General features: G+C 41.8%; 1 protein-coding gene across 3 annotated transcripts; it reads right to left on the bottom strand.

Moving 5' to 3' along the window:
* Positions 1 to 1,316: 1,316 nt before the first annotated feature.
* KCNK12 (potassium two pore domain channel subfamily K member 12) lies at positions 1,317 to 27,566 on the bottom strand. 3 transcript variants are annotated; one of them, XM_038176443.2, is made up of 3 exons: positions 27,083 to 27,566; positions 11,131 to 12,022; positions 1,317 to 1,649 (listed from the first exon to the last, which is right to left on the bottom strand). In XM_038176443.2, exons 1-3 carry the CDS (start codon positions 27,429 to 27,431, stop codon positions 1,502 to 1,504), a joined length of 1,389 nt encoding a protein of 462 aa, XP_038032371.1. In that variant the 5' UTR covers positions 27,432 to 27,566; the 3' UTR covers positions 1,317 to 1,501. The 3 variants fall into 3 exon arrangements, with proteins under 3 accessions (XP_038032371.1, XP_038032372.1, XP_038032373.1); XM_038176444.2 differs by having other exon boundaries at positions 11,135 to 12,022; XM_038176445.2 differs by having other exon boundaries at positions 1,317 to 12,022.

Here is a 27,566-nt window from a genome sequence, read left to right as displayed (position 1 = left end):
AATAGCCTATTTTCTACCAAAATAAGTGGTTACACGACCAGGGTGAGCTGGATTTTAACCTTCATGTAATCTTCCTATATAAAGGTAACAGTCACACAAAATGCACGTTCCGACTTGGGAATAGACATGCAAAGTATGGGACAGTGTGTTTCTCAGTGTATGATCAGATGTCCACTAGTGGTAGAAGGAGAAGGACATTCAGATACAGGAAAATGCAACAGCAGTCATCTTAAGCCACCAAGGTTTGCAGCTGGGTGACTGGAACCACTGAAAAATGTAAAATACCATTAAAGCCCCACCTTACACTGTACAAGGTCTAATAAATCAGCAGTAACTGTCTCACCATGCAAGCACCAACCCTCATGCTATTTTCTGTAAATATGAATTTCTATCAGATTAGTAGCTTTTTTTCTCCCATATTCTGTGATTTTATGGTTTTAATTGTGAAGAAATTGAATGTTTCTGAGGTTATTAACTTCTTGAGGTTTATTAACTACAAAGGCCAGGGGAACTGATACAGCATTGGTGCCTGATGATACGTAGCAGTGGTGAATTCAACACCAAGCAGCCAGCAGCAACCCTCTCCCTCTTGTCGTATTGCCCAGCACAACTTTTGGTGGCTTCCCCTCTCCATCCTTACCCCCTCCTGACAAGGAAATATTTTTTTTGTGTGTTTTGGCAAGCAGGACCTGTCAAATCAGTGCCTGCAGGTTGTGCATCTGGCTGGGATGCAGCAGGAGCAGGTGCCTTGAAGAGCCTGTGCCAAGCACCAGCTCTTGTTGGGGGTTATTTTAATTAGGTATAGAGGTGGGTGAGAGGAGCGTGGGTCTGTGAACCACAAAAGTTTGTACTTTGGTTCCATTCTATCTAGCAAGATTAACAAGCCTCCACATTCAAGGCAGTAACATTTCTCTGCCTGCAGCATGATTGATTTTTTAAAAATGTCTCTCTTTAATCAATACCAAAATATCCTGGATTTATCTTAATACCTTGGACAGAAGGATCCTATTGATCTGAACGAAAACCGGGGAGATAGAGCAGGAGTTCCTTATAGCTGTTTACAGAGCAAACAGTTTCCATCTGCTTTCTGTGTTCCTGCAAAGCAAAGAATGGGTTTGCTGCCGTCTTTACTAGGTGGTAGCCATGTGCATTATAAGCATGTCACAACAGTCACCCCCCCGAGCTCTACCGAACCATACGCTGGTGACTGAGCGTGCTTCACACATGAAGAAACTTTTCTCTGAGAAAGAAAATCGAATGCAATCAAAGCAACACCAGCAGCGCTGGCTCCAAAGAGAATAATACTCACACACATCTTCCAGGCAGCATTTTCTTTTTTTTATTTCAAGAGTCTTTGTAAGAGGTTAAAGGCAACAATCCAAGTGCCATCTCCAACCTGCCACCCTACCAGAGGTACAGCAATTTTAACTGGCTGTGCAGCACAGCGTTAAAACCACAGAGGCATGTTCAGTGAGCATGGTGAGCAGGTTCTTCGGGGTTCTCACTCGCTGTGCACCCCCGGACAGTGCCTTTGCACCACTTGGTGATGCTGCTGACCGCCAGCCCTCTGCGCTGCCCAGTGCCGTAACCCTGCTCGTGTGAATGAAGGGGTGCGGAGCCAAAAACGTCCACTCAATTTTGTTTGCAAGCTGTATATAACACACAAGTAGATTTGAGTTTAATTAGCTTCGTATATGGCTTTTAGTCCTCTACATTCAAAGATCTTACACTAGAAAAATCACAGGCTGACATCAAAAATCGGATGGGTTAGTTAAAAGCATTCACAATTATTGGATGTGCTGAAGGGAAAGTTCCTCTCAACCCAGAACAAAATAATTTTTAAAATGTCACTTGCTTAAATAGATTTCAGTTTTGAAGTTTATTTCAGCTTATTGTTTTGCTAGGAAACATCGTCTCAAAGATTACAAATATCTCTACTTTCTAGTCGATGGTTTACAGGAATTTATATTTCCTTTGTTTCAGCTCTTTACTCAGTAAACACAACTGAAATTGTGCTGTAAAATTAATATGGTTTCTTTTGACTCCTAGCATACATTTGAAAGTAATTGTGTAAGGTTAATTAGTCAGGCTGCTACCTGGAATTCAATGAAATTACTCCAAATTCAGGCAAGTGCACTTGGAGAGCAGAAAATGGAGAGCAGCGTTTGCTTCCTAGAACCCCCCAGCTCTTTCATTTATGTGATGTCCTCATCATTCAACTCTTTAGGAATAAGATGAGTGAAGTCAGCAGGTGAAGGAGCATCTTTGTTCATTTCTCACAATGTGAAAAAAAACAAGACACAGCAGTACCCACGGGAGGACCGGGCTCCCAGGGTAGCCCAGAAGGCTCTGGGTACCACCCTTACCAACCCTAAAGGGAATTTCCACTCTTTTAAGTTACCAATTCTGTCACTTTTGGAAGTAGAAAGTTATTTGAATCTGAGGTCCTGGAGGTGAAAGTCTTGCAGTGCACAAAGCATTTTCTAAGATTGCTGTCATCACCAAACCCACACGAGTGGGAGTTCCTGACAGGTGAATTTTGCTAAAAGTGAGTGAACAGCTTGTGGAGGAGGAATGTAAAAAAGGGGAGGTTTTCAGGGTTTTGTCTGTCTGGCAACAGAGACTGATTCACACCTGGACCTGCCACAGCTAATATTGCTATTCCCTGTGACAGGTTTCTTGTAAAAAGCACATGCTTGTGTACGATTTGCTGTCATCCTCTGATTTCGGTATAGATGAGAACCTTCCCTAACAGTGCAGAAACATCTGCAAACGCTTGTTCATCATTTGTGCTGCTGTAGCTGTTTGCAGGGCAATGTCCAGCACCCTAAAAATCCAGTTTCTGCTCTCCTAAACCCAAATTTCCTTCAGTACTAGGAAAGCATCTATGGCTGCTACCAACAGTAGCTTCTGTATGGATCATCATTCTTGTTTCATCGTGATTTATTATTTGGAGTATTTGGCTTTTCTTTAGATGCTTTTTTATTATTATTTTGTTTTATTTTGATAGCTTTTTTTGGCAAAACCATGACCATCAAGGGCTACCTGCACGTGTTTGGGCAATCAGGTCTGACAGAACCAGCACGGCAGCTGAAGGCCAGCTTTTCATGAAGCCCATGCTGAGGAAGGCTTGGCTAGAGAGGACTGCTGCCACTTGATGTAACATAATTGTTAGATGATAAGATGTTTCTTCCCTTTTTACTGTTAGAGATCTCTTAGTGAAAATAACCAGCCTGGGCAATTGATTCATCTTGTAATATTTATACATGCTGTCATCATACAGGAAGCCTAAACAAATTATCCCATCCATTTAACTGGCAAATTAAGATCACAGCGCAGCTGCTTTTCCAGTGTAAAGCGAGTCAATAACTACACCTGTGCCCCAAACCCTCAATTTTCAGGAACAGCCAAGTTCAAGGACAGCCAGAAACCATTTGGAATATGTGAGGCACATGCAGGGCTTTGCCGTGCCCCTCAGGAGTGGCTCAATACCAGTCATGTAAACTTTATTTTAGCCTTTCTCTACTTCCTTATGCTGACAATTCAAATAAAATATTCCTCTAATTGGCATCATTTTTCCCCCCTGAAATAATGGAAAGCATTAACATTGAAAGGTTCGTTCTTCTGAGTTACTTTGCGTATGCTGGCCTTGAACAAGCTGCCTTTCTTACTCTCAGCAGCACCAAACTACACAGCACATGTATACACCGAATCAGTAAACCACCCTCGACACAGCAGCTTTTTACCAATGGTCTTTTTGATAAAAATGGCCAGCAGAAAGTGGAATTCCATTATCTCTGTTTATTTGCCTGAATTAGAATTACATTAGTATGCCCTTATTTCGTAGTTGCCACACAGGTGAAGTATTCAAGTTTTGAGAGTTTGTAAATGCAATCGTGTTTGCAGTGATCTGGTATGCTCAGTTTTAATCCCTTTAGAAGTTCTGTTCATGAGCAGGAGTGTGTGGAATAGAGCAATTTCCAAATGGGATTTACATCTGTCTTACTCTCTGTTAAAATTTTTACACAAATTGGATAAACTGGATAAAATAGGAATAACTTTTTATATAAAACTGTACCTTTAGCATCATTCACTGAGTTAATGTCAGGTTTCTATTGGTAGGAAAAATATCCAGTCTGCTAATTTCAACCATTACAAATAATTTATACTCATAATCTAGAATTTATAAAACATTTTTTTAAACAAAAGTGTTCAGAAAAGTGTCCAATTTCAATGTTTCTCCTAAGTGTGTCTGCAATTAATGCAAAGGGGAAAGTGATACCACCTAGGAAAGAGTATGGGTCATTCCTTTCACAATGCACACTGAAGCACAGCAATAAGCAAATACCAAACACACAAAAAAAACCAATGGAATTAACAGAAGAAGAAAAATTCTTCTGACATTCACAATAGGAGATGATAATACCAGTTCAGTTAGAGATACCTACCAAGCTGTGTCCCTTAAAAAAAAAAAATAATTAAACAGGAATACCTTTGAGCAGATATATTCTTTTATCACTCAAGTCCTTTTGAACTGGCTTGAAATTTGCAACTACGAATTTTGCAGAAAGTGTACAAGGCAGAATTCCAGTAAGCTAAAAAATCATGTATCTGTGTAAGTAAAGGGACGGCATCTTCTATTTTTGTAAATAAACGTTATCTGCACACACACAAAGAAGCCCAAATTATTTTTCAGGTGTTGTGCTTTTAGATATTGAGGTTTTTACAATGAAATGAGAGCTGAATTCTTGCTCATGGCTGGATATATTTTACTTGCAAGGAGTAAAACAGATGTCCTAATACAAAAATTAGAAAATGACAGCCACCGAGAAAATACTTGGTGTTTGAATTGCACAGTCAGAATTATCAGTGATTGTGTATTGTTATAAAGGCATTTATTTTGAATTGACTTGCTGCCTTTGAAAAGTAATCTTACAGTCTGTGAAATACAAAGGGATTATAGGAACATCTTATTTGTGTTTCTTAGATGGTTTGACAAAGCATCAGCTGCTGGAGGGCCTAATCCTGAAAAGACTTGTGCTACACTATTTAAAATCCACTGACTTCCTCATACCCAGTGCTTCCTTGTGCTTAGGAGCTGGCTGGCATGTGCCAGGGAGTGACGAGTCTTGGGACTGATGGGGACCTTAGTCATGGGAACTAGTACCTGCATTATACCTAGAATATTGCTCATCCATGTAGCGGAGCAGCACAGCTGCTTTTTCCGCAGTAGGTTTGGCCATTGTCTTCCTGAAGTCCAACCACTACAACGATCTCCACCTGGATGAAGTGCAGAGTGAATGTAAATGTGCGGCCCCTCTCCCTTCCCTCTGCTGCTCACAAAATATGTCTCTTAATGTTCCAGATGAGGTAGATGAGCCTGTGATGCACCAAGAGCTACTTTGGGCTGTGATGTTGTCTGTGGTTTTATGATAGGTGTGAACATCTCAAGGAAGTAAAAGGGGATCAACAGGTGGCAATGTCCCTTGCTAAAGGTACACTTGCTGTTCTTTGATAGAAGTCTGTATTTTTTTTCCTGTGCTAAATCACCAGTACTGGGTGCTCTGCTATAAGTGGTATCCATAAGCACGCTATCTGTCCTTTCCCTTGGAAGGAATAAATCCAATGACCTTGGGTTTTACATTATGGGTATAAAATCCTTAGGGAAATTGTTGTTTAAAAGTATATTCTAATTAAGGGGTAGATGTTAACTATTACTAAACAAAAAGAGAGGAAAAAAAAACAAGGAATGCATCTTTATTGGACTCTGTGCTGACTGAGGGTGTGTAAACTGAAGCAGCCTTACCTCTGTGCCATCACTACACAACATGCTTATAAGGCATAATGAACTACTCACTTACTGTGCATACATTAATATGCATATCCTGTGAGTCAGACCTCAGGGGAACTGGCCATCCGTTTCCCACAGACGATGTCGTGCTTCTGTTTTACTATTGTGACTAGGCACAAAAGCAGATTGTGAGCTCAGAATGGAAGAACTCATTAAAAAAAAAAAAAAAAAAAGAATTTGCGTATTGGTTGTATAATGCCCGAAGCACACCTCACTAGCTGTTTCATCTGAATCAAATATTTATGTGCCCTAACTAAACTTACTCCGTGACATAACATTTCTTGTGTCATTTAAATACAACATTGAAAATGTACGTTAGTTTGAGAAGGCACATTAGTACTCCAATTAGAGCAGAAGCCATATCCATAGATTTGCTTAGCAATCAGCATCACACCAAGTATGAATTTGTTTGAATCAGTGCTGAACATTCATTGGAATAATTAAGCACTGACTATTTTTTCAAGTGAAGAAGTTAGAAAAAGACCAAAAAAAAGTGAGAATTATTTCCAGTAATAATTTTGGCTGCAAATAGAGATGACAATTGGGCTATCAATTAGCACATACTCATCAAAGAGGCAAAAATACCAGTTATAGCAGACTATCTTTCCATTTTTGGTTTTGCTGCTTTATTCCAACCACTGCCTAAAGTGCATTTGCAATTCTTGCTGTTAACAGCAGTTACTTATGAAAGATTTCCTCCAGAGGGGAGACAGGCAAACCAGAATTTCATAAATTGCAGCCATGTCCCTCCTAAACTGCTATCTGTGATGGAGGTCAACGAGATTGTTTCACTGAACTTTTGCATTGTTTGAAGGACATCATTTACATATCAAGGAAATAAAAGGCAATCTATTTATTTTTTTCACAAAACATGAAGTGTGTTTTCAGATGGGAAGAAAAGTGGCAATCTGATGATGTGTCAGTGTGACTTGAAACTGGGTTTGAAAGTTGGCAAGACAAACCCCAAGAAGGAAAGGCAATGGCATGTTAAACACTACTGGTTTCACAAGAACTATTCCTTGTAAATGTTCTGTCCTGAGCTCCATCAGAAAGAGAGGATTCATAGTCATGGTCTTGTTAGTTTCCACTTAAATTTTAATTTTTATCTGCAAGATATTAGTACTTGGATCAGGTGAAAATATTATCTCTTCCGTTCTTGCTGGAGGTCTGAGCAGTTCATGCCTGTGCAATCATTTCTCTCATTTTTGGCTGGCTCACGGAGAAGTTCTGCAACTTTCTGCTGCTTGTGAATGCACTTCTCAGGCTTAATTAGCAAAAGCCCAATATTTGGGGTACCGGAGCTGAGTTACAGCTTGTGCTGCCTGTATAGCTGCTCATCAGGCAACTGAGATGACTGGGTCTGAGCCAGCAGGGATCACTGCTGCTGCTCTGGGGGATGATGCAAAAAGGGGTGAATAAGGAAAGATGAACTTTCAGCTCCTAAGTTAACTTTTTGGCTGCCCAAAAATAAAACATGGGAAAAAAAATAAAAATAAAATCAAGACTCCCAAGTTTCCTGAAAAGAAAGTGCAATCTAGTGCAGTGTGCTTTCATTTTCTTATTCTGTTCCTTCAGTTTCCTTCTGATTTCTTGTGCTTCAGCCTATATCTGCATATTGAAGGTATCCCGGTTGTTTGTGAAGAAATACCAGAAGAAATTGCACTTGGTGCACTTAGTGCATGTTTAGGGTTTACTTCATAAAAGAAACAGGCTGCCCTGGGGAATTGTGAGTAGAATCATACATAACAAAGGAGAGGAGATCCTTGCTCAAGCCTTGCAAGCTTAAAGTTTCCATGAGAAAACTAAAGAGAAGGAGGGACTGTGGAAAACTAGTTTCAAATCTCCTGTGTCCTCTTGGCTCGTGTATTCATGCACATGGGTGATGACTGCTCAGATAGTAATAGTAGGCAGAAGTCTACGGATTTGGAACTTGCTTTTCATGCATGAAAAACACTTTGGCTACTGAATATGAGGGAAGCATAAGTCTGCCCCTTCTCATGAGCTCTCCAGTGAGACGCAGTTCAGTAGCCAGACTCTGAACACTGTTGTAAACTGGGCTTGATGAGTCAGATGAGTTTAGGGATTTTTATGGAGTTTAGACACAAGCTAGAGGGTCCCTGTAGTTGAGTCATGTCACTATGTGGGGATCTATGCACTGCAACGAATGGGGCCATTGGTAGAAATCAAGGCATGTACCTTACATCCCTCTGAGGCTAAGGAGAAAGTTTTCAAGGATCTCAGGAGTAATGAGACACTGGACATAATTGCACACAGTAGCAATCAGATGTCCAAATCCCTTGGAGAACCCAGTTCTAAAAGCCAATCCAAGTTCCCCTGGTGTCAATAGGAACTGCAAAGGGTGCTACAATGCTCTTCCTCCGGGGTCCAGTCTAGCATCTAGATCAGATGAAGGCAATAAGAAACAGTAATGTGTAAATCAGAACTCAGTGGACTCAGAAAAGTGCAGCAATAGCAGAGCAGGTGTATGTACAACTGCATATTACTTCACATTTCCCAGGCAGGAGCAGGTAGTTTGAAAACAATTTACAAACGTTTAAACATGTCCCTAATCATAGCTATAATTCTCATTCTTTAAAAACAACTTACTGAAAAAATAAAACCCCTTAATTTGCAATTTTGCTATCATAAAAATGTGTCTCCTGGGCTCACAGAATGTTAATGCATTTGAACTCAGTTTTATAATGATAAACCTAAGTAATTCTGCTGGAATAAAGCCCATCTGCCTCTACTCGTGCTGCACTTCACACAGTGGGTTTCTCTTCAATGAGCTCAAGCAATGGCAAAGGTACTAAGGTACAATCCTAAGAGTGGCCTAGCTGCAAAGAGACAGCAGCACACCATACATGCTCTTAATAAGCTAATTCATAAATTGTAATAATTAAAGAGGTGTATCCTTGGAGATAATCCTGTGGGAAAGACCAAATTCATTTGCCTCTGCTGTCCCTAAAGATGGCCCCTGTGGCTCTGGAAGTCACCTTCCTGAACTGGGTCTTTGAGCTTTCCCCAGACCATGACCTGCACCTACACATCCTGCTTACAGTAATCCTTCAGGGGGCTTAAACTTAGCATGACAAACACTTTGACCTTTGCATGCTTCCTCAAAAGGCTGCACAAACGTAGCACCTGAGACAGACTGCACACACAGACACGTGCTGCTTTGGGGGTCTCTGTCACCAAGGAAGCTCCTGCCAGATGAATGCCTCTTGAATGCAGTCTCTGCCACGCCAAGTAATCTTAAATAGGACTTTGTATCAGGTAGATAGAGAATGCAAACATCATTGAGTGTTTTTGGCCATGTGAGAAACTAAGTTGTGTTTTTGCTGTAGAGAACTACAGCAAAAACACAACTGTTTTCTGTGTTCCAAGATAGTTGTGTAGTCATAATAAGGAGAAATGCTAAGTAGATAAGTGGACAGTAGAAGGCCTCACTGTTCCAAAATAAGGTAGCAGCTTGAGAAAAACAGGATGAGCAGTGTAAGAACAGTAAAACAAAGATCACAAGTTCTCAAAATATAAGAAAGGAGAAATTAAAGGGTTGAAAAAAAGAAAAAATGTACATATATGGTATAGAGGAGCGTCGAGTAGCTTGTGAACCTGTAGTACTCAGCCAATGAGGAAACAGGGGAGGTTATTAGGCATCGGGTAATAGGGAATAAAAGGTTATGATTTGCTTACTAAAATGCACTCCTGATTGACAGGACGCCCACCATTGCAATCGCGAATAAAATAGCTTCACAGAAGATCCTGTCTGAAGAAAATTATTTGAGATGTTTCTCACAGCCAGATGCATCTTGATAAAAGTTGTGACTATGTTTATGATATAAGAGCCACATGTGATGCTCTATCTGCTGCTCTGATTCCTTCTCCTTTAGACAAAATATACAGTCACTGCCATCCTTCAGCTGGCAGTATCAAGTGTGCAAAACCTTCATTTAAAAGTTAGTTTTCCAAGGTTAAATTCTGAAATGTTTTGCACTCCTACAAGTTAAAAAGAAAACAAAAAGAGCAAGACCCCAAACACATGCAAAACACAGTAACAATATGACACTCCACAGATGTATTTTCAAACATTTCTAATATTCCTAGTCTGTTTCCATTAGCTTTTTCATTATTTTTTTTTCAACAGACACCCTAGTAGTCATCACCTTGCCTAAGGCTTCAACCTTAAGTTGTATTTCTTTCTGAAATATACAGAAGCCTTCGTATTATCTATACATCTTTAAAGAAGTGGCACAGAACAGATAAATGATCCAGAGCAAAAGCTCCTTTGTATAACTTTCACAGTCAGGTTTGTGGAAAACAAGTACAGTGTTGGGGCCCTTGAAGAACTGCAAAGAAACTATTTGCATGATTCTGTGCAACAGTATTGTAGAAGTAGAGGATACAAATTTATGACAACAAAGAGAGCCTACATTCGCTTTATAAGACTGTTTCATGTAAAAGTAATGTAATTAGTAAACAGTTTAACTTACATTTCAGTGGTAATGCAAAGATTTGACACCAGAGATGAATACTGGCTTCTCTGGCATGTCTTCACTTATTCAGTAGGTAGGAATAGTTTTGCACATTTTCAACATGCTTCTTCTGACTGATAATCCCCTGACTTTTAATAGTTAGGTAGCACATAGTGGTTTAAACAAGACTAGCTGAAAAAAATCATTGACAGTCAGGAGAATTCAGTCAATTTGATCCTCTGCCATTGAGGTCAATAGGATTATTGAAGTGAAGCACAATCACCCTAAAGCTGGCATAACTGCAGTCACCTACATGTATGTTATATACAGGCCTTGTATGAGGAACCGCTGAAGAGCATCAAGTACAAAGTTCAGGGCCAGATCCAGACTTAAACAAGGTGAGATACTGGTTTAGCCAACCCTTATCCCCCAAGTTTTAATCTGGAACTGAATGTGCCCAGAATGCATTTTAACCCAGAGTATGGGTTGAGGTTATTTTCTGAGGAAGATGTTGGTTTTGGCAGCATCATAACCATGCACACCATTCTTCTGAACTTGCATCAGATTCTTCATCAAAGACACCCAAGTCCCTCCCAAAAACCTCTCTGGGGAAAATCACATCATTACAGTAAATATGTTACTGACTATTAGAGAATACATAAAAACTCGAGAAACCAAATTGCCAGATGCCCAATGAACACTGTCTGTTTCTGAATTTAAAACCTTCCAGTAGTTTACAGTGATAATTCCTCCTTAAATCACCGCTTTTATTAAGGAAACAAAAAGGCATTTCAAAAACTCTACCTACGATCACTCGTTTCTGCCAAGCGGTTGTTCATGATGGCTAGAGCACCCACCCCTGCAGAGAAACCATTTTGTCTCGTATTGATACAAACGTTTCTTGGGTAGCCATTGGCCGTCTCAGACAGCTGCTTTTGCAAAATGGCCAGGGAGACTTTGTTTGATGCCATGAGCTCCCGCATGGAGATCATCTCACCGGAGAGCCTCCTGCCCTCAGTGTCACTGTCGTACTGTCCATCAGCGTCCATTGAGATTTTATGCCGACGCAGGCGTGCTCCTGGTGTGATGGCGTTGCGACGTCCGAGGCGGGCACTTGATTTATGGCACTTTGGGCAACATCTGCATTCGAATTTTTTCAACACCCAGTTCAAGAGTTGCTTGATCATAATTGAGATGACGTTAAAAAGAGAGTATATGCAACATACTCCCATTAATATAAAGATGAAGTTTCCAAATCTGTATAATCCCTGATTTTGGTACACAGCATTTTGGCTGCTTACCAAATCTCCAAAGCCAATGGTGCTAAAGGTGACAAAACAATAGTACAAGGAGTCAATGTAGTTCCATCCTTCCACAAACGTGTACATCGCAGAAGCGCAGCAAGAAAGGGTGATAGCAAAAATTCCCAGAATCAGCATCACATGATAAACTGATGGCTTCCACCCGATGAGGCTGCCCACCCCAGCCATAGCTGACCCCCTTCGGAAGTTGGGAGGTAGGAGACCACTTCTTCGCAGCTGTCTCTCATGGCAAGCCTTCATTATGAATGCCAGGAGAGAGATAATGCGCTCCAAGAAGAGGTTGAAGAAAAGGATAGTCCCGGCACACCCAAACAGCCCATAAACGATGAGGAATACTTTTCCAGCCACTGTTGCTGGTGTGGTCATTCCAAAACCTAAGGTGTGAAGATAAATGAGCAATGTTAATGTCACAGTTTTTCATGCATGAGCTCAGGATTTATGTAACTTCTTAGGTCTTGTCTCACTGGACAAAAGAAAGAGTGCTATCTCAAAGTTAGATTAGGTCAACACAAAATCATATAAAGGATGAAGAAGACCCCAGAAAGCTCAACAAGATGATTAACATTCAAGAGAGAGTAAAAACTTCTTGCAGAGATGAAGGGCTGTATTTATAGTGACACTGTGGCCACTGGGAGAACACTGTAAATTCAAGTGGAAAGCATTCCTGAGCCCAAGCCATTTTGAGGTGAGATGAGGCAAGCAGGTCATCTCCCTGCTTTTATGTGTGTGAGCCAGCATGGCCTGCTGAAAAAGTTCTCTATTCAGAAGCTGTAAATCAGTGTAACACTATTATTATCAAAGTCTGATTACACCCCTGTGGCTGAGAAGATGGAAGTCTTCAGGTTGCATAATGGAAAACAAACAAAAAACTCACAAAACTTCTCAAAGATTGAATGTTATTCTAAGAATAATGCTGCTGTAAGATCTAAACCAAATCCCAGCAGAGCCTAGCCCACCTGGTACAATCAGAGAACAAAGGAAAAACATTTAATTCTGGTGTGATAGCTACATTGTAGTGCCACATGGCAGGCTGGGAATAGTACGGTCCTCCAGATACTTACATCAGGGTAAAACACCGCTGCACATTTCAACAAAACAAACCAAAAAATCACAGTATACAAAGTCTAGAAAGATCCAGCAACACTAATAGATAATGCACACATTGTTCTATTCAGTTTATTATCATTATGCACCTTTAAACAGAAACAAATGAGTATTTCCCATCCATAAATGATTTGAGATTGCTACTCAAAATCTATTTATTCAGAAAATATGTGGAAGTGAAAAATCTGCAGAGTAGTAACAAAGAATCAAAAATAAATAAATTACACAGAGGTAATTAGATGTTGTCTGGACCCACAGTCCCTGTATTTTCTTGTGCTAAAAATCTGCCTTTCAAGCAGACTTCACAAAGCCTACGTTGCTGGTCCCAGACTCAATAAGGGTGAAAAAGAAGTTTTTTATTCAGTTCCTCTTCTGTGGTATGAAGCTGTTTTCTGGTTCAGTCTAGCTGCTTGCAGGAGCCTTCTGATTTAGCAATGAATATCCATTAGTGGTTGCCAGAAGAAGCTGGGGAGTCTCCTGTGGCTGCCAGCTAGGACTACATGGCCAGCTCATTACAGAGAAGACATCTGTTAGCCCAAACCTCATTAATAAAAGTAGTTAAACATGTGCTTCACTGTAAGCATTGTGACCATCACAATCAAAATAAATGGGTTTATTGTCACACATATGGCTAAACACATTTATTAATTAAAAAAAAATAGTGGCAGTTCAGATGGAATTGTAAGTGCACTGATTATTTTTAGTATTTTCTGGTGATTAGTCATGAGAGGTGGTATATATTTTTCATACATTTTGTTTAAGTGAGATTTCTGAAGCATTTACCAAAATTCACTATATAGCTATGCAAGATGAATGGACATGTTGCTGTAACAAGAGCACTAAGGTATATATAAAACAGGCAGACAGTAAGAACGGGTAAATACAGCATCATCAGGTTTGCAGTTTGCAGCTACTCGTGCACTCATGCACTCTTCCTTTGGGGCTTCCTTTGTCAGTTGTGGTTGTCCCCTCAGCGCCAGTTGAATCAAGAGGGGTTACTTCTGGTATGTTCATCACAATACAGCTGAGCTCAATCCCTTCTCAAGGCTCAGCACATCATGGTGCCTGGATGAAATTAATACAGCCAGAATTGCCTGTGCTTCGAATTTTTCAGTCAAAGCACAACAGCGTACCTGGCATCATCTACCTGGACTTGTGCAAAGCATTTGATGCTGTCCTGCGTGATATCCTTGTCTCTAAATTGGAGAGACGTGGATTTGACAGATGGACCCTCGGTGGGTAAGGAATCAGCTGGGAGGTTGCATTCCGTTGAGTGTTCAATGGCTCAGTGTCCAAGTGGAGATCAGTGATGAGTGGAGCTCCTCAGGGGTCACTGTTAGGTCGCTATTAGGTCAAGGGCAGCATTCATTTCACCTCTTTGATGTCAGTCAAAGAGATTCAGTCAAAAAGCTGAATTCATATTCCATGAATAAATAACCACATATAATTAAAATGAATGGTTTGCCAAAAATCACAAGCTCAAGTTTCATTTCTTTGATGAAATTAATGCTCCCCAGACAAACAGAATTAGCAGAGATGAGTTGATAAAAGCTCTCAGATGACGCTTACACTTCTGCAGTCTCTCATGGATAAGTGCTGGCAATTAATGAGTCCCTTTCCCTGTCTTGCATAACAAGTTTTGTGGTTACTATTCAGCTCATCAGGATTTCGATGTATTTAAGTTGGTGACAGAAGCAAGAAACAAAACTTGACAAACTTGCAGAGATGTATGTGCCTGTAGTACGTTTCCTGTTGGTCTTGCTTTTAAGATTCAAGGGGTGACATTTTTGTAGTAGAGATATATTTACCCAGAAATGGTGGAATGTTTTAGTCACCTGAAAATTGAACACAAGAATTCAGGGAGAAGGAAGTTTCCCAGCCTTTGCCTACAGCTCTCCTGCCTCTTTCAGCCAGCCTCAGCTCTCCTCATCCATGTGTCCTGCCATGGTACTTAGGTTAGGCAGCAGGTGAGCAAAACGGGCAAATCATTTTAAATCCCAGAGTATAATGGTACTTAAGTTATGGGCTAGTATCACCCCTAAGTAATGTGGTTGTATTTAAAGGAATTAAAAAAAAACACACAACCAACCAAATAAACAAACAAAAAATACCACCTCCAACAGCAAATAATAACAACCCAAACCCTAAAATTGTTGAGTATAACTTTTTAAACAGATGACTTCTCTAAATAAACAAAAACCCTCTAACTGGAATGCTGCTTCCAGACAGAAAGAAATTCATGAAAGACAAAGACCAGGCTCTTACAGGGCTGGTCCCCAAGATGTATGTTACAGAAAGATAAACTAAAAGCAATCAATTTTATTTCATGTCTGTTCCATACTTCATGGTTTTCCCACAGACATGGTAGGTCATTATTGATTAAGAAGTATACTGTATCTTATTTTGTATTTTGAGACTAAAATTCCATATTGGGGTTCTTGTGCTCCCTTCATAGAGCAGCTTGGGTTGGAAAGGACCTTAAAGATCATATACATTTCCAATCCCCCTGCCGTGGGCAGGGATGCCGCCCACAGGGACTTCAACTACTTTTCAGATGTTAGCATTTCATCGTTACTGTTCCTGACAGAATCTTACCTGTAAATTTCCCAGCTACCTCTCATTTATTCTACAGCGTCTCAACACCTAACATCCAGAAACAGTTGCCTTGGATACAAGGCCACAGCTTAGAGACAATCTGCTGCAGATGGAGAACTCTTCTGCCACATACAGCACTTTTACCCAAAGACTGAGAGTACCATGAGGCAGTTCTTCCACTTCAGCTGCAATTTTCCCATCAACAACAAAGGCCATGAATGAAAAAGTTATTTTTCTTAACATTCTTGCCAGACAGCTTTATTAAAACACCACACTTTGGGCTCAAACAATATACGTATTTTTAGAGCTTTTCCAATGCCAAATTATTTGCTGTCAACATTACTGTACAACCACATTAATAATAATTAATAGGTAGGCTACTTCTGGCATCTCCTAGCTGTTTTGTAACTTCTGTAAAGTTCTTTCAACATGAAATTGCTCTCCCAAAACTCCCAGGTAAATAGGTGGTCAGGGATGCTGTAAATTTGCCTTATGAACCAGTGCTGCACTTGGGGTGGGCTAAGACAAATCTTTTGTTTTCCCACCTCCTATGTTCAGTGCACACAAAGGTACATATGTGCACCCTGCCCACTAGTGAGACACTGTGAGCAAAGATGTCGAATATGCTCTGTATCCTTAAGGAGCACTATGATAAACTCAGTGAACATGGTGAAAGCCAGCCAGGTCGCTGCTGTTGTTTCTCATTACATCTCCACTGCTGAAATATGGTGCTTGGTACAACTGCTATTCAGCGGAATCCGCACTTGCAGAATGGTGGAGATGATGAATAGAACATGAAGGGGTTTAGAGAAACTGAGGACGATTATTAAAGGCTTTCTACAGCACCAATTTTATTCTCTTTATACACGACTGTAATCAGGTTATTGGCTGTCCAAAGCACAGCTACGCATAACAGGAGTGAATTACTGAATCAATTATCCTCAGTGCTTCTCTGCTGGGTGTGATTTAAACCACCACCTATAAGGTCATGGCTAGGTTTTTACTCCTTTTAAAAACACACTAGTTTGTAAGAGAGTTAACAGATTTGTCATTCTCAAACACCCTAAGCTTCCTTACTCCCCCTTCCCCCGCAAAAAAATGAAGTTGGCAACCATGATAATCAATAACTAAAAGGTAAAGCTAATGAACAGTTGCCACGGGGGACACCCATGCCCTACAAAGAACGTGTCTTGTGTGTCAGATGTGGAGCAATGTATTTAGGGTGAAGGATGTGCTGGACCTGAGAGCAGTAAGCATGAGGTTTCTTTTGAGCACCTGAAGTGTTATCACCTCGACAGGACTGGAATGCATTGGAGGTACCCCCAAGGAATGGGAGAATACCGCTTACAACCTGGCTGACTGCATACGTTTACCTTCTGCTCCCCGCTGCAGGTTTCCTAAGTGTGTTTTGCTATGCCGACACCTGGCTGAGCTTTCCAAGAAATTGTCAGTTTCTAGTGGGTAGTCAGCAGGGACATTTACAAGCTCAAGTAGTGTAATTTTTGTGAATTTGAGTGACAAGTGGCCCTTAGAAAAAATATTTTGGAGCTTCAGCTTCACCACCAGCAGCAATACTCCTGCTCTATTCATTTACCAGAAGCAGGTAAGCTTTTTTTTTCTGCTTTGTACTGCACGTAGCCATTTCTGTGTACACCATGAGAACTGAGGGCATACCAAAGACTAGCCCACCCCCAAAACCCTGCTCGCTGCTACAGGCTGTTATTGTAAGTACAGAAGGAGGCTGATCATCTGCTCTTGCCAAGCTGCTCCGGCACAGAGCCAAGACCAGGAAGAAGCAGAAGTGTCTCTGAATCAGTTTTATGGTTCCTCGGCTGTGGCTGGCTGCTCCTCTGTGTACGTTGTATGAGCAATTGGGTATCAATTTGTGCTAAGCACCCAGCACCGCCAAACGAGCAACAGCTCCAGCAGCAAGGCCTTGCTACACAGCTCCGTTTCCTCCTGCCAGCATCCCTGGAGTTGGAACACCCCCGGAGGGTCTCAGGTTTAAGGCTGGAAATCTTTGGAAAATTTATGTTTGGGTTTTCTGGTTAATCCTATTGTATCACAGCAGGGTTTCTAATGGGGGACAGAGGCCCTCTCCAAAAAGGAGACTATGGAGAATGAAGCTCAGAGAAGGATGTTTCCTGAAAACCAGAAGACTACATGTTCAGACTACAGAGAAAAAGAAAGCCATGACCTACAAGCTGGTAGTATTCTTCCTGACTCTTAGTCCCTAGACTGAATAGGGATGGAAGCACTGTGCATCACTGCAGTCTTCCGTAATTTCTCTATTAACACATATATCATACATAAACTTTCTTCCAATGCATCGAGCAGTATGCCCTTTCTTTCAATAGCAGACTGAGTCCTTGTGAATTGACCTAACTTAGACAGGAGCTGCTTCTCATGGCTGTCTGATGATCAGAATCCTCTCCCTGGTTTATTTTCTTTCCTTATCCTAATAGCTGTGTGAAAAAACATTTTTGCTATTATATTTTCTGAAATTGTGGTGGTGTTAATAATGGAAAAATATAGCCCACACACTCCTGAGTTGTTTGAGTAAGTTATATTACTGTGGAAAAACACTTTCCTGCACTAGAGGCTAATGGTCTTTAAATCCTGCCTTAATAGCTGTTGCGGCTGTATCAAAGCCTTAATCTCATTCCAGGTTGTGTGCAGAAGCATCTGTCTCAGTTTGCCATTCTGAGGAACCTTAGCTAAAGCACAGAGATTTTGACACATTAACACCATTAGAGGACCCATCTCTGAATTTAGAGTAAGTATTTCTAAAAAATGGCAGAAAATAAAAGAATGATAAACAAGAAATACACACAGCTTCAGCACCCATGGATATACATAATGGTGGAGCTCATGGACTCCAGGTGTTGCCACTTCCTTTCCTTTCTTGAGATTTGTGAGCTGTCTGAAGCTGTTCAGGACTGCTGTCTCTGACCTTTGCACAGTTTTCATAGTTGAGGATAAAATTCCATGTGAACATTTTTTTCAAAAGTTGGCTTCTCTCAAGATCATAATTTTTCATCCTTTAAAGTTCCTTCTGCTCTTATTTTTCTCCTATGTTTTTTAAGAATATGTATATATATATATATATTGTGGACAATTGTGTATCTAAGCAACACCCTAACAGGAAAAAGCTTATGCTCTGTCATCTCAAATTGAGCGTTTCAAACATTAGCATTCACATCAGCTTCCGTTGTTGAAACTTGAATTTTAGATGCCTGTGCAGACCCAAGGTTGTAAAAAAATATATATATATTTCGAGCAGTAAGGAAAAAGGGAATAATGGCATACAAATTTTGTTATATTCCTAAGATATTATGGACTTGGAAAGACTATCTGCATGTGGACTGCCACGCTAGTGCAAATACACCTCACAACACTTCTCCTTTGGGGAGAATTGAATTTCACTCCATTTGAGATGACAAAGCATATTAGATAGCATTATCTGATTTTCGCAAGTGATCTTGGGTGTATGCCTTATTTCTCTACATGAGAAGTTTGATAAACACAGTGGCCTTTACAAGCATCATAGATGGGAAGGGTTGTCAAACGCTTTAATCACTGGCCTATCTTTTGGCTGGATTAAAACAGAGAACTTGTAAATATTTTTTAAAGTTGCATCTCTTGATGGTTGTCTTAGCTCTTCTGCTTTAAAAAGAGTAGCCTATAAAGATGTACCTGTAAGACAAAAACAACCTAAACATACAGGGCAAAATCTTTTACATTGTTTGGCCATTTCCTCCCCAGATTTATGTACAAACTTCTCCAGTTATGATTTAATGAAAAAACACACACAAAAAAACCAAACCAACCACAAACCAACCAACCAACCAAATAACTGACAGATCTACATCACCTTTTTAATGGTTCAAATATGCCCTCATGGGGCCCTTTCTTGAAAAATTTACAGCTGAAGGCAAAGAACCAAGCTCTTAAGTCTCATTTAGCTCAGTCAGCTCTCCTACTTCCTTCATAAAGACACAAGACCTAGTTTTAAGTAACTGCACTAGGAATACAGGGTGATAATATTAACTGGACTAACCAACTGTTTTTATTTTTCAATTTCTGCATGTATCTCTTCCTTCTTTAGTAAGCATTTCCCTTGATTCCTTTTAAAGATAATGATATTGAACACCTTATACACTTTATCAGCCACTTTTGATGTCATCCAGCATTTTTCTGGTCCTCTCAGTTCTGCCAGTACCAGTTTTTATAAATTGTCAAACTGTTTTACCACATTTTTTTTCCCTTTACACTGCAGTCATTTCCAGCCCCAAAGGCTTAAGACTTGATTCTATACATATGTTGAGTACAAGTGATACTGGATTTCTTTTTTTTATCCTCAGGAGATAAATATATTGCTTGCACAATATGCAGCAAATAAATGACAGAATATTTAATAATGAATAACCAAAAGGATTCTATTTTTTTAATTGAAATTTATGGAGCTACTTTCTCACCCAGTTCTCATATGGGCAAATTTCCCCTAATTGCTATTGTTGCTATGATTAAATTTACTTGACTTGAGACTGAATGTGAACATTGGCTCATAATTTCTAAAGGAGATTTGTTATCAAGGTATTACTGCTTTTCTCATTTATGGGTAAGGAGCTCTTACTATGGATTTTTAAACATGAGTAATACCAGTGCCTCACCCAAGTAATCCCCTACATTAACATAAAACCTTTCAATTTCTCATCTTATTCCAGACCAAAGCTTTAATTACTTGAAAAGGCTACTAATGCTTTACCTCATTTAATGCAATTAGATTTAATTTTCTTCCTCCTTCTCTCTGTTTGATTGAAGAGAGATTGCATTTAAACCTTCCAACATCAACAGCTCTGTGCACTGCTTATTGCCATCATCAGACTCCTGTAGCTCAGGGAGGTGCCTCACCTACAGCAGTGACATGCACTAGGAAGTACTGACAGTGTCAGATCAGCATTTGCGATACAGACCCAGTGTGCCAATAAAATGAGTAAAGTGGCATTTCCTAAGGCTCTCTAGATTGACCTACTATTGACTTTAGCAGAGGCAGGCAATTGAAGAGACATAAAGTTAAACATATTTGATTTGTGCGAATTGCTGTGCGATTGCCCCTTAGGTTATAATTTTTTAAACTTAAATATTTCTATTCACAAAATGTTTTAATATCACTTTTAACATTTATTGGGCTCTGAAGGAGTTTTACCAGCATGAACACTATTCTTTGTCCTTGCCTACCTTATCCCAAAACGCATTCAGATATGCACTTTGTGCCAAGACCTTATAAAAACTGTCTCTTTTGATAAAGGTAAGCAAGCTTCATATGTATCATAGGTAGAAGCCATGTTTCCAATAAAAACAAGCTGTCTTCACACACACACAAAAAAAGAGGGATGAAATGTTCCAAGTTGTTTCTCTGTTGCTCTACCCATGGTGCTATTACAGCAAGCAGTAAATTTCTCAGTGACTTCAATAGCTGCAAAGGTATGTTAATACTGCAGTCAGTAATGAAGATTTCCTGTTGTATTTTCCAGCATAACAACTGGCGTTGTTATTGTTACATGACGTTAATTGCCAACAGATCTGTCCTATAATTTTTCTTGCATTCTGTTCACAATGAAGAGCAATTAATTTGCATAAAAGCAAGACAGAATGCTTGCAAAAATGACCCATCAGTAAATGTGAGAAAAAATGATGGAGCATGTATGTTCTGTGACAAATAGAAGACATCCAGAAAAGGGAGAAATATTTAGATTGAAAAAAAAAAGAAATGAGGGCCAATAGCAAGATTAATAGTATAGAAAAGAGACCAGGGTGATTAGGAACAGAAAAATACTGTAAAGCTTTACTTTCAGCTTGTTTAGTAGATATTAACTTGAAAGGCTGCAAAGATGCAAAACAAGTATTCAAAATTTAATGAAGTAAGCAAATCATCAGTAGTGGAGGGCATGCTAACTGGGAAGGACAGAGCAGAAGCTAGAGGAATTAAGAGTGCTTCGGTGACAAGGGAGTATTAGGTAAACTCTAACTCCAGGAAAGGGGGAATATATCCAGGGGAATGACAGAGGAGGGTAAACAGAGATGGCAGAGGCTAGGGGCTGGCTAGGCTCCCAGGAAGACAGTGTGCAGGGTTTCAGGCAGCATTTGGATTTATTAAGCCATCAAAGCACAGAGCAAGTACACACAGGTTAGGGATACTGCTACCCAAAGGAACCAAAGAATCACAAACTGTGGTTTGTTTTTGCCCTGAACCTGACCACCACATAGTAAGTCAATATAAAACTTCCCCTGACATCTGTGCTGCAGGACCATATCTCACATCACAACGGGCAAATTGTTTATTTCCTGATTTTAGGGAGGGGCTTTGTTTTTTCTGGTGACTGCTCTAAGATGCTGTGGGGCTTGGCATTCAGATCCTGGGTTTCAATGCTCCAGCTGGGTGCCACAAAGCCCAGAGCACACACAGTGAAAGGGAGCTTGGAAGTGCATTTTGGTGTCCCCTGATTTAGCTTCTCCAGCCATGAAAACAACAATCAGATCTCCACTGTACTGATGTTAGTTCATTTTGGTATAGTGTTTTGAAACATAAATACTCATTTATTCTGTGTATCACTCTTACTTGATAGGTCTGTAACTTCACATAGGTTAGTAGAGACTAACCCACTCCCCTGCCCAATTTAGAACAGTCTGAGCCTGGCCAGAGCACTTCAGAAAAGTTGAACTGAGGCAGGGGTGATGGGAGCACAGTGGTAGCTTTCCATCACACATCCACAACACCCTACTCCCACCCCACTCCTCCTGCCCAGGACAAAGGCAACCTGTGCTTTCCACTGAGTGTGCAGGTAAACCTGTGCTTCTGCCTTAAGAAGTACTGAGACTGATTAAAATAATACTTCTGGAACATATTTCTATTTTTTAAAGGGCTTTATTGAAAGTGGTAGGTTTCCACTCCTTCTACAAGACAGACAAACAAAACAAAACAAAACAAAACACAAACTAACAAATTTAGGATCAATCCATTCAGCAGGAACATCTCGTCACCCACATAATTGCATGATGTTCTCCAAGTACAGCTTCCCATAGTCACTGTCAACTGCAAAGAGGCAAACTAATTACTTTGAGTGCTTGAAGCACTCGAACCAAATCCACACATTCAGGAAATTCCCATCAGAAGTGCCCAAGGAAGTTAATGCTTCTGTGCAGCTATGGAAAGTAGAAAACATTGCTATGAAGCCAAGTTTTCATCTCAGGAAAATCACTGAGGAACCACTTATATCCATAAAAGCAGAAAGGAGGTGAATCTCTCCCCCTCTACTCTGTCCTTGTGAGACCCTCGCCTGGAGCCTTGAGTTCAGCTCTGGGGCCCCCAGCACAAGAAGGATGTGGACCTGTTAGAGTGGGTCCAGAGGAGAGACACAAAAATGTTGAGAGCACCTCTCCTATGAAGAAAGGCTGAGAGAGCTGAGGTTGTTCAGCCTGGAGAAGGGAAGGCCTCAGAGAGACCTTATAGTGGCCTTCCAGTACCTAAAGGGGGCCTGCAGAAAAGCTGGAGAAGGACACTTTATTGGGGGGTGTATTGGTAAGACAAAGGGGAATGGCTTTAAATTAAAAAAGAGTAGATCCTAAATAAGGTGAGTGCACCTGCAGGGAACTTGGTAGCTAATAAAAAATACCAAACATTTCTCATTAAGTGGCCTCTCTACATGTAGGTTCATTTATAAGGCAAGAGCCTTATCTCTCATCTCACTTCAAGGCTGTCCCTTTGTCACCTCCCTGTGATAAAAGTGAAGAAGAGTGTGCCCCATCACTTTGGGTGGAGCTGTCATTTAACAGGATACGTGATGGAAAGAGGAATGGATCCTACTCATGCCTAAAGGGCATGCCCTAAATACCTGCAACCCTCACACGGCTGTACAGATGGGAAGATCTGAAGATCTTCACTCCTTTTCTTCACAGTGGCCTTTTCTCAAGCGCCCAGACATGTTGTATCTCAAAATAATCCATCTGCTGTAGGGGTGCATTTTAAAAATCTTATGTTGAAAAATCTTTGCCTGGCGTGGATTTATCCAAAACAATTATTTCATTTTCCAAAGGATTTTGAAAAAATCATTTTTGCATTAGAAGCTTAAAATCCAAACTTCATAATGAGCTGATGTCTCAATATGTTTCCATAGGTAGGTACTTAGTGTTTATTCTAACATTTAAGACAAGGAAGAAATCTGGGTAGAGACTAGACTCATGGACCAAGAAATTCAGTGCTTCAGACATCCAGAAGTTGCCTTATGTGCTAAGCAGAATATATATGTGCTACTAGAATACAGGAAATTTATAAATGATTAGGCTGGGCTTTGCAACATTTTACCAGGGAGAAAACTTGTTTGAGTTATGCTTTGCTTTCAGCCTTTAACGATGTGCTGGGAACTATTTGTGATTTGCATTTGAGGAAGGAAAAAAAATCATCTGAAAAACAAAGTCTACTGCCAGTTAGACCAATGAATCAAGAATATATTTCACCCAGCTGCTCCTTAAAGAAATCAGAGCATAAATGCTATCAATTGAATACAAAAAAATATCTTTTGAAGAGCAAAGAAATGACTAAATAAATGGTGTAGACTGACAGCAAGCAATCTGAAGCTAGTCTGAAAAATTTTCTTACATAGTTCTGAAAATCTAGACACGTTTAATGAAAAATAGATTTGGCATTTCATTATTCAACCACAAACAATGCAATAATAAAACACGAATGCCCAGAGTGCTATCAAGAGGGTGTTTTATGGACTGTAAGTCAGTCACTTTGTGGGCTATTCAGGAAAATGCTGAAATATTAGACTTAACATTAACTCTCTCATTTCTTGAAGACCTCACTAATGTGTTTCTTACCCAGGGGCTTGGCTGTGTCTTGTACTTTTTAATTATGCAAGATGCAGAAGTACAGCCAAGGTAATACAAGAGATGAAGCACCTAACTGGAAGCAGATTAGAACAAAGGTCCTGCTCAAGAAGGGTGGAGAAATCAGCCCTTGTCCCCAGCCAGGTGGAGGCCAGCTACTTCTCCCCAAGCCCCACACCTGAAAATAGAGGGGTGGTTTTCCCTGTACCTTCACTGTACAGATGGGATGAGAGAGTGGAGCACCTGTTCAGGAGCACTGGACTGCATCAGAGTAAGAGCTAGGGACAGGAGAATGAGGGCTTGAGATGGCCCGGTGAGTTTTCTCTGAACTGGAATCCTTCACAGATAAGAGACAGAGTAACCCATGGGTGATTTTAGCTTGTCAGAGACGGCATCTACTTTTTGTGAAGCTTTCTGATGTGTTGCTAAGACAGACGTGTGGTTCGGCTGAAGTAATAAAGCTGCTTTGACATATGTAGCTGATGAAGCAGTTGGGGAAGGCAAGCTGTTTTGACTCGAAATGTCTGGTAGTCCTAGGTGAAGTTGAGTAAAGACAGCTTTCTCCTTGTCAATGAATTGTGACAGGAACACAAGTGGAATTGCTCTGAACCAGGATAATAAGGTATTTCAGCTGACAGTGGAATCAAAGATAGATCAGATAGCTAGGTATTTAATCGAGCTAGCTCAGAGACGAACGGGACTATGAAAGAAAGGCTTTGAAACTATTTCCCTGGGTGACGCGTTGATGTCTACCACTTAGTTTCTCCTTTGCCGGCAGTGTGAGCAAGACAGCTTTCTGGCACATTTCACTGAGGGTTTTGTTGTTGTTTTTATTTATTTTTTGCTGAGCCAATACGATGAGCAACAATAGATGTACACAACTGTGGTAGAAGAAACCTAGCCCATGAATAAGAAGCTGGCCCCACCTCGGGCTCTGCCTCTCTTAACCAGCTGCAGCAGCCTGAAGAGGCAAGAAAAGAGGAGTAACACAATGGGGCAGCAGCTCCTCTTCTGCAGGTGCTGTGCACATGGGTACAGTGATGCTGTGATGCAACAGCCTCAGGGTGCAGGTATTCCAAGAGATGCTGCTCCTGCTGGGGCTGCTACTCCTCTGGCACCCTGCAACAGCCTTGGTGTGCCCAAAGGCACAGCTCAGTCTTCACTTCTTGCTGCATCTCCTCACCCAGTGCAAAACTTTGCTCTAGCACAATCTCACTGAAATCACAGGAAGCCATGTGAGGAATCCAGAAATAAGAACTAGCAGGACGTGTGCCAAGAGAAAGCAGTACCCTGGCGAATGCTTGGCAGAGTCGGGCCTTTGTTGTAGCTCAGGAAAAACAATCTTCAGTCTCCATCTTGCACCCAAGATATACACATTATTGGCTATAAAGACAGTGCGATGCTTTAGGACGCACTGCAGGAATATGAGAAATACAATACTCGCTTCGCCCATTTACACCTGTCAAGATTGCTGTAAACACTGCTGAGTTTTTCATTCCCTTTGTGCAGGTACAAATGATTGCAGGCAGAGCAATGAAGTGGAGACACAAACAACTATTTGCAAATGAAGAGGAAACGTTTTACATTTTAATAGCCACAAGTAAAAGAAGCTGGGGGTTGAGAAGTGAACAAATCTGCAGTTGAACATCTCTGGTATAGCAGCTGTAAGGACAGAGCAGCTCTTGTTAATATATTGACCTTTTTTTCCATCCATTCAGCTTAGTAACAATGGTCTTTCAAAAATATGTGTTCCTTTGATAAAGAAGGCCTCACGATGTTGAATAAAAAGGTGTTTTAACGACTGGGTTATTGAATAGACTCGAAGAGGAAAACTTAACTGGATTATTCAATGCAAAAAGTAACAAAACTTGACAACGTTGTTACAGTCATCATCACAGCTCTATTACGGAGCTTAGTCACTATTGATACAACATTTTCTGAACGAAATGAAAGTGTGTGCAATAATGAGCTGTAGGTTTCTTTCTTTTTTAATAAACAGAAAGTATGGCATCTTTGCTCCGCAGCCCCAGGACAATTGGCTTGTTACAAAACTTAAAAACTGGTAGAGTGAAAAAATCAGCGTGATCTTTCTGCAGGGACACGATTACTAAAAGCAATTCTCCAAGCCATAGAAAGCCAGAAACGTACTTAAAGTAAATCTCCCACACAACAGTTCTCAATGGGGCAATTTTAGAGTAAAACAAAATTCCTCCCAACCCCAGAAACCCATTCTTTGCTCATCAGGCAAATGTCTAAGCACTGATGGGACACGCGCAATTGCTGTGGCCAGCGATGTACTGGGAATGCGTATTATTATAAGGCTACGAGATGTAAGGTTTGTAGATTTCGTGCCTTTATTCATACACCTTATCTTAACTTTATCAGCACCGAAAACCAGCACCAAGTCCGGCGGTGCAGCCAACGCCACCGGGCACACGCGGGGGCTCCCCGTGGGCAGCGACCACCCGGGACCCCGGGACCACCCGCGGCCGGGCTTTCGGGTCGGTGGAGCCCGGAGGATGCCCGAGGGATGCCCGGGAGATGCCCGAAGGATGCTCGAGGGATGTCCCGGGGCAGCCCGGGACCCGGCGCGACCCGGGCGCGGCGCTGAACGACCCGGGATAAGCGCGGGGCGGGTGGGAGCCGCGACCCTCGGAGGATTTGGGGGTGCCCCCGGAGGATTTGGGGCTGTCCCCGAGGATCGGGGGGGATGCCCCCGGTCGGGTCCCGGTTGCCAGGGCAACGCGGTCCCCAAACCCGCGTGGCTGTACCGGCGGCCCCGGGCCGCGGCCGCGGGGCTCCCCGGGCGCGCCCCCGCGCCTCGCCGTCGGGGCTGCGCTCACCTATGGTGGAGACGACGGTGCCCACGAAGTAGAAGGCGCCGGGGAAGTCCCAGCGGGGCCGCAGGGCGTCGACGCGGATGCCCGCGGCCATGGCGGCCTCGTAGCTCCGCAGGAAGGCGCGCAGCTCCGGCAGGCTGATGTTGAAGATGCGGCTGAAGTTATGCAGGGTCCGGTTCCAGCGCAGCTGCGCCGCCGCCTCCGACGGGCTCTCGAGGGCCGAGAAGACGGTGGCGCCGGCGCTCAGGTACGCCGCGATGAGGGCGGCCAGCAGCAGGAACCGCCCGTTGTCCTCGTTGAGGGGCGCCAGGCGCCGCCGGCGGCAGCCGCCCGCCGCCCCCCGCGGAGGCATCACCGGCGGCGCGGCGCGGCGGGGGCCGCGGGCATGCGGGGGGGAGGCGCGGCGCGGCGGGCGGCGCCGCCGCAGGGGCCGCGGCTTCGCTGCAGGGGCCGCGGCTCTGAGTCATCCCCCGCCGGGGCTGCCCGC

This window comes from Anas platyrhynchos, chromosome 3 (assembly GCF_047663525.1).
Source record: "Anas platyrhynchos isolate ZD024472 breed Pekin duck chromosome 3, IASCAAS_PekinDuck_T2T, whole genome shotgun sequence".
Lineage (NCBI taxonomy): Eukaryota > Metazoa > Chordata > Aves > Anseriformes > Anatidae > Anas > Anas platyrhynchos.
This window is presented reverse-complemented; position numbering and strand designations above follow the sequence as displayed.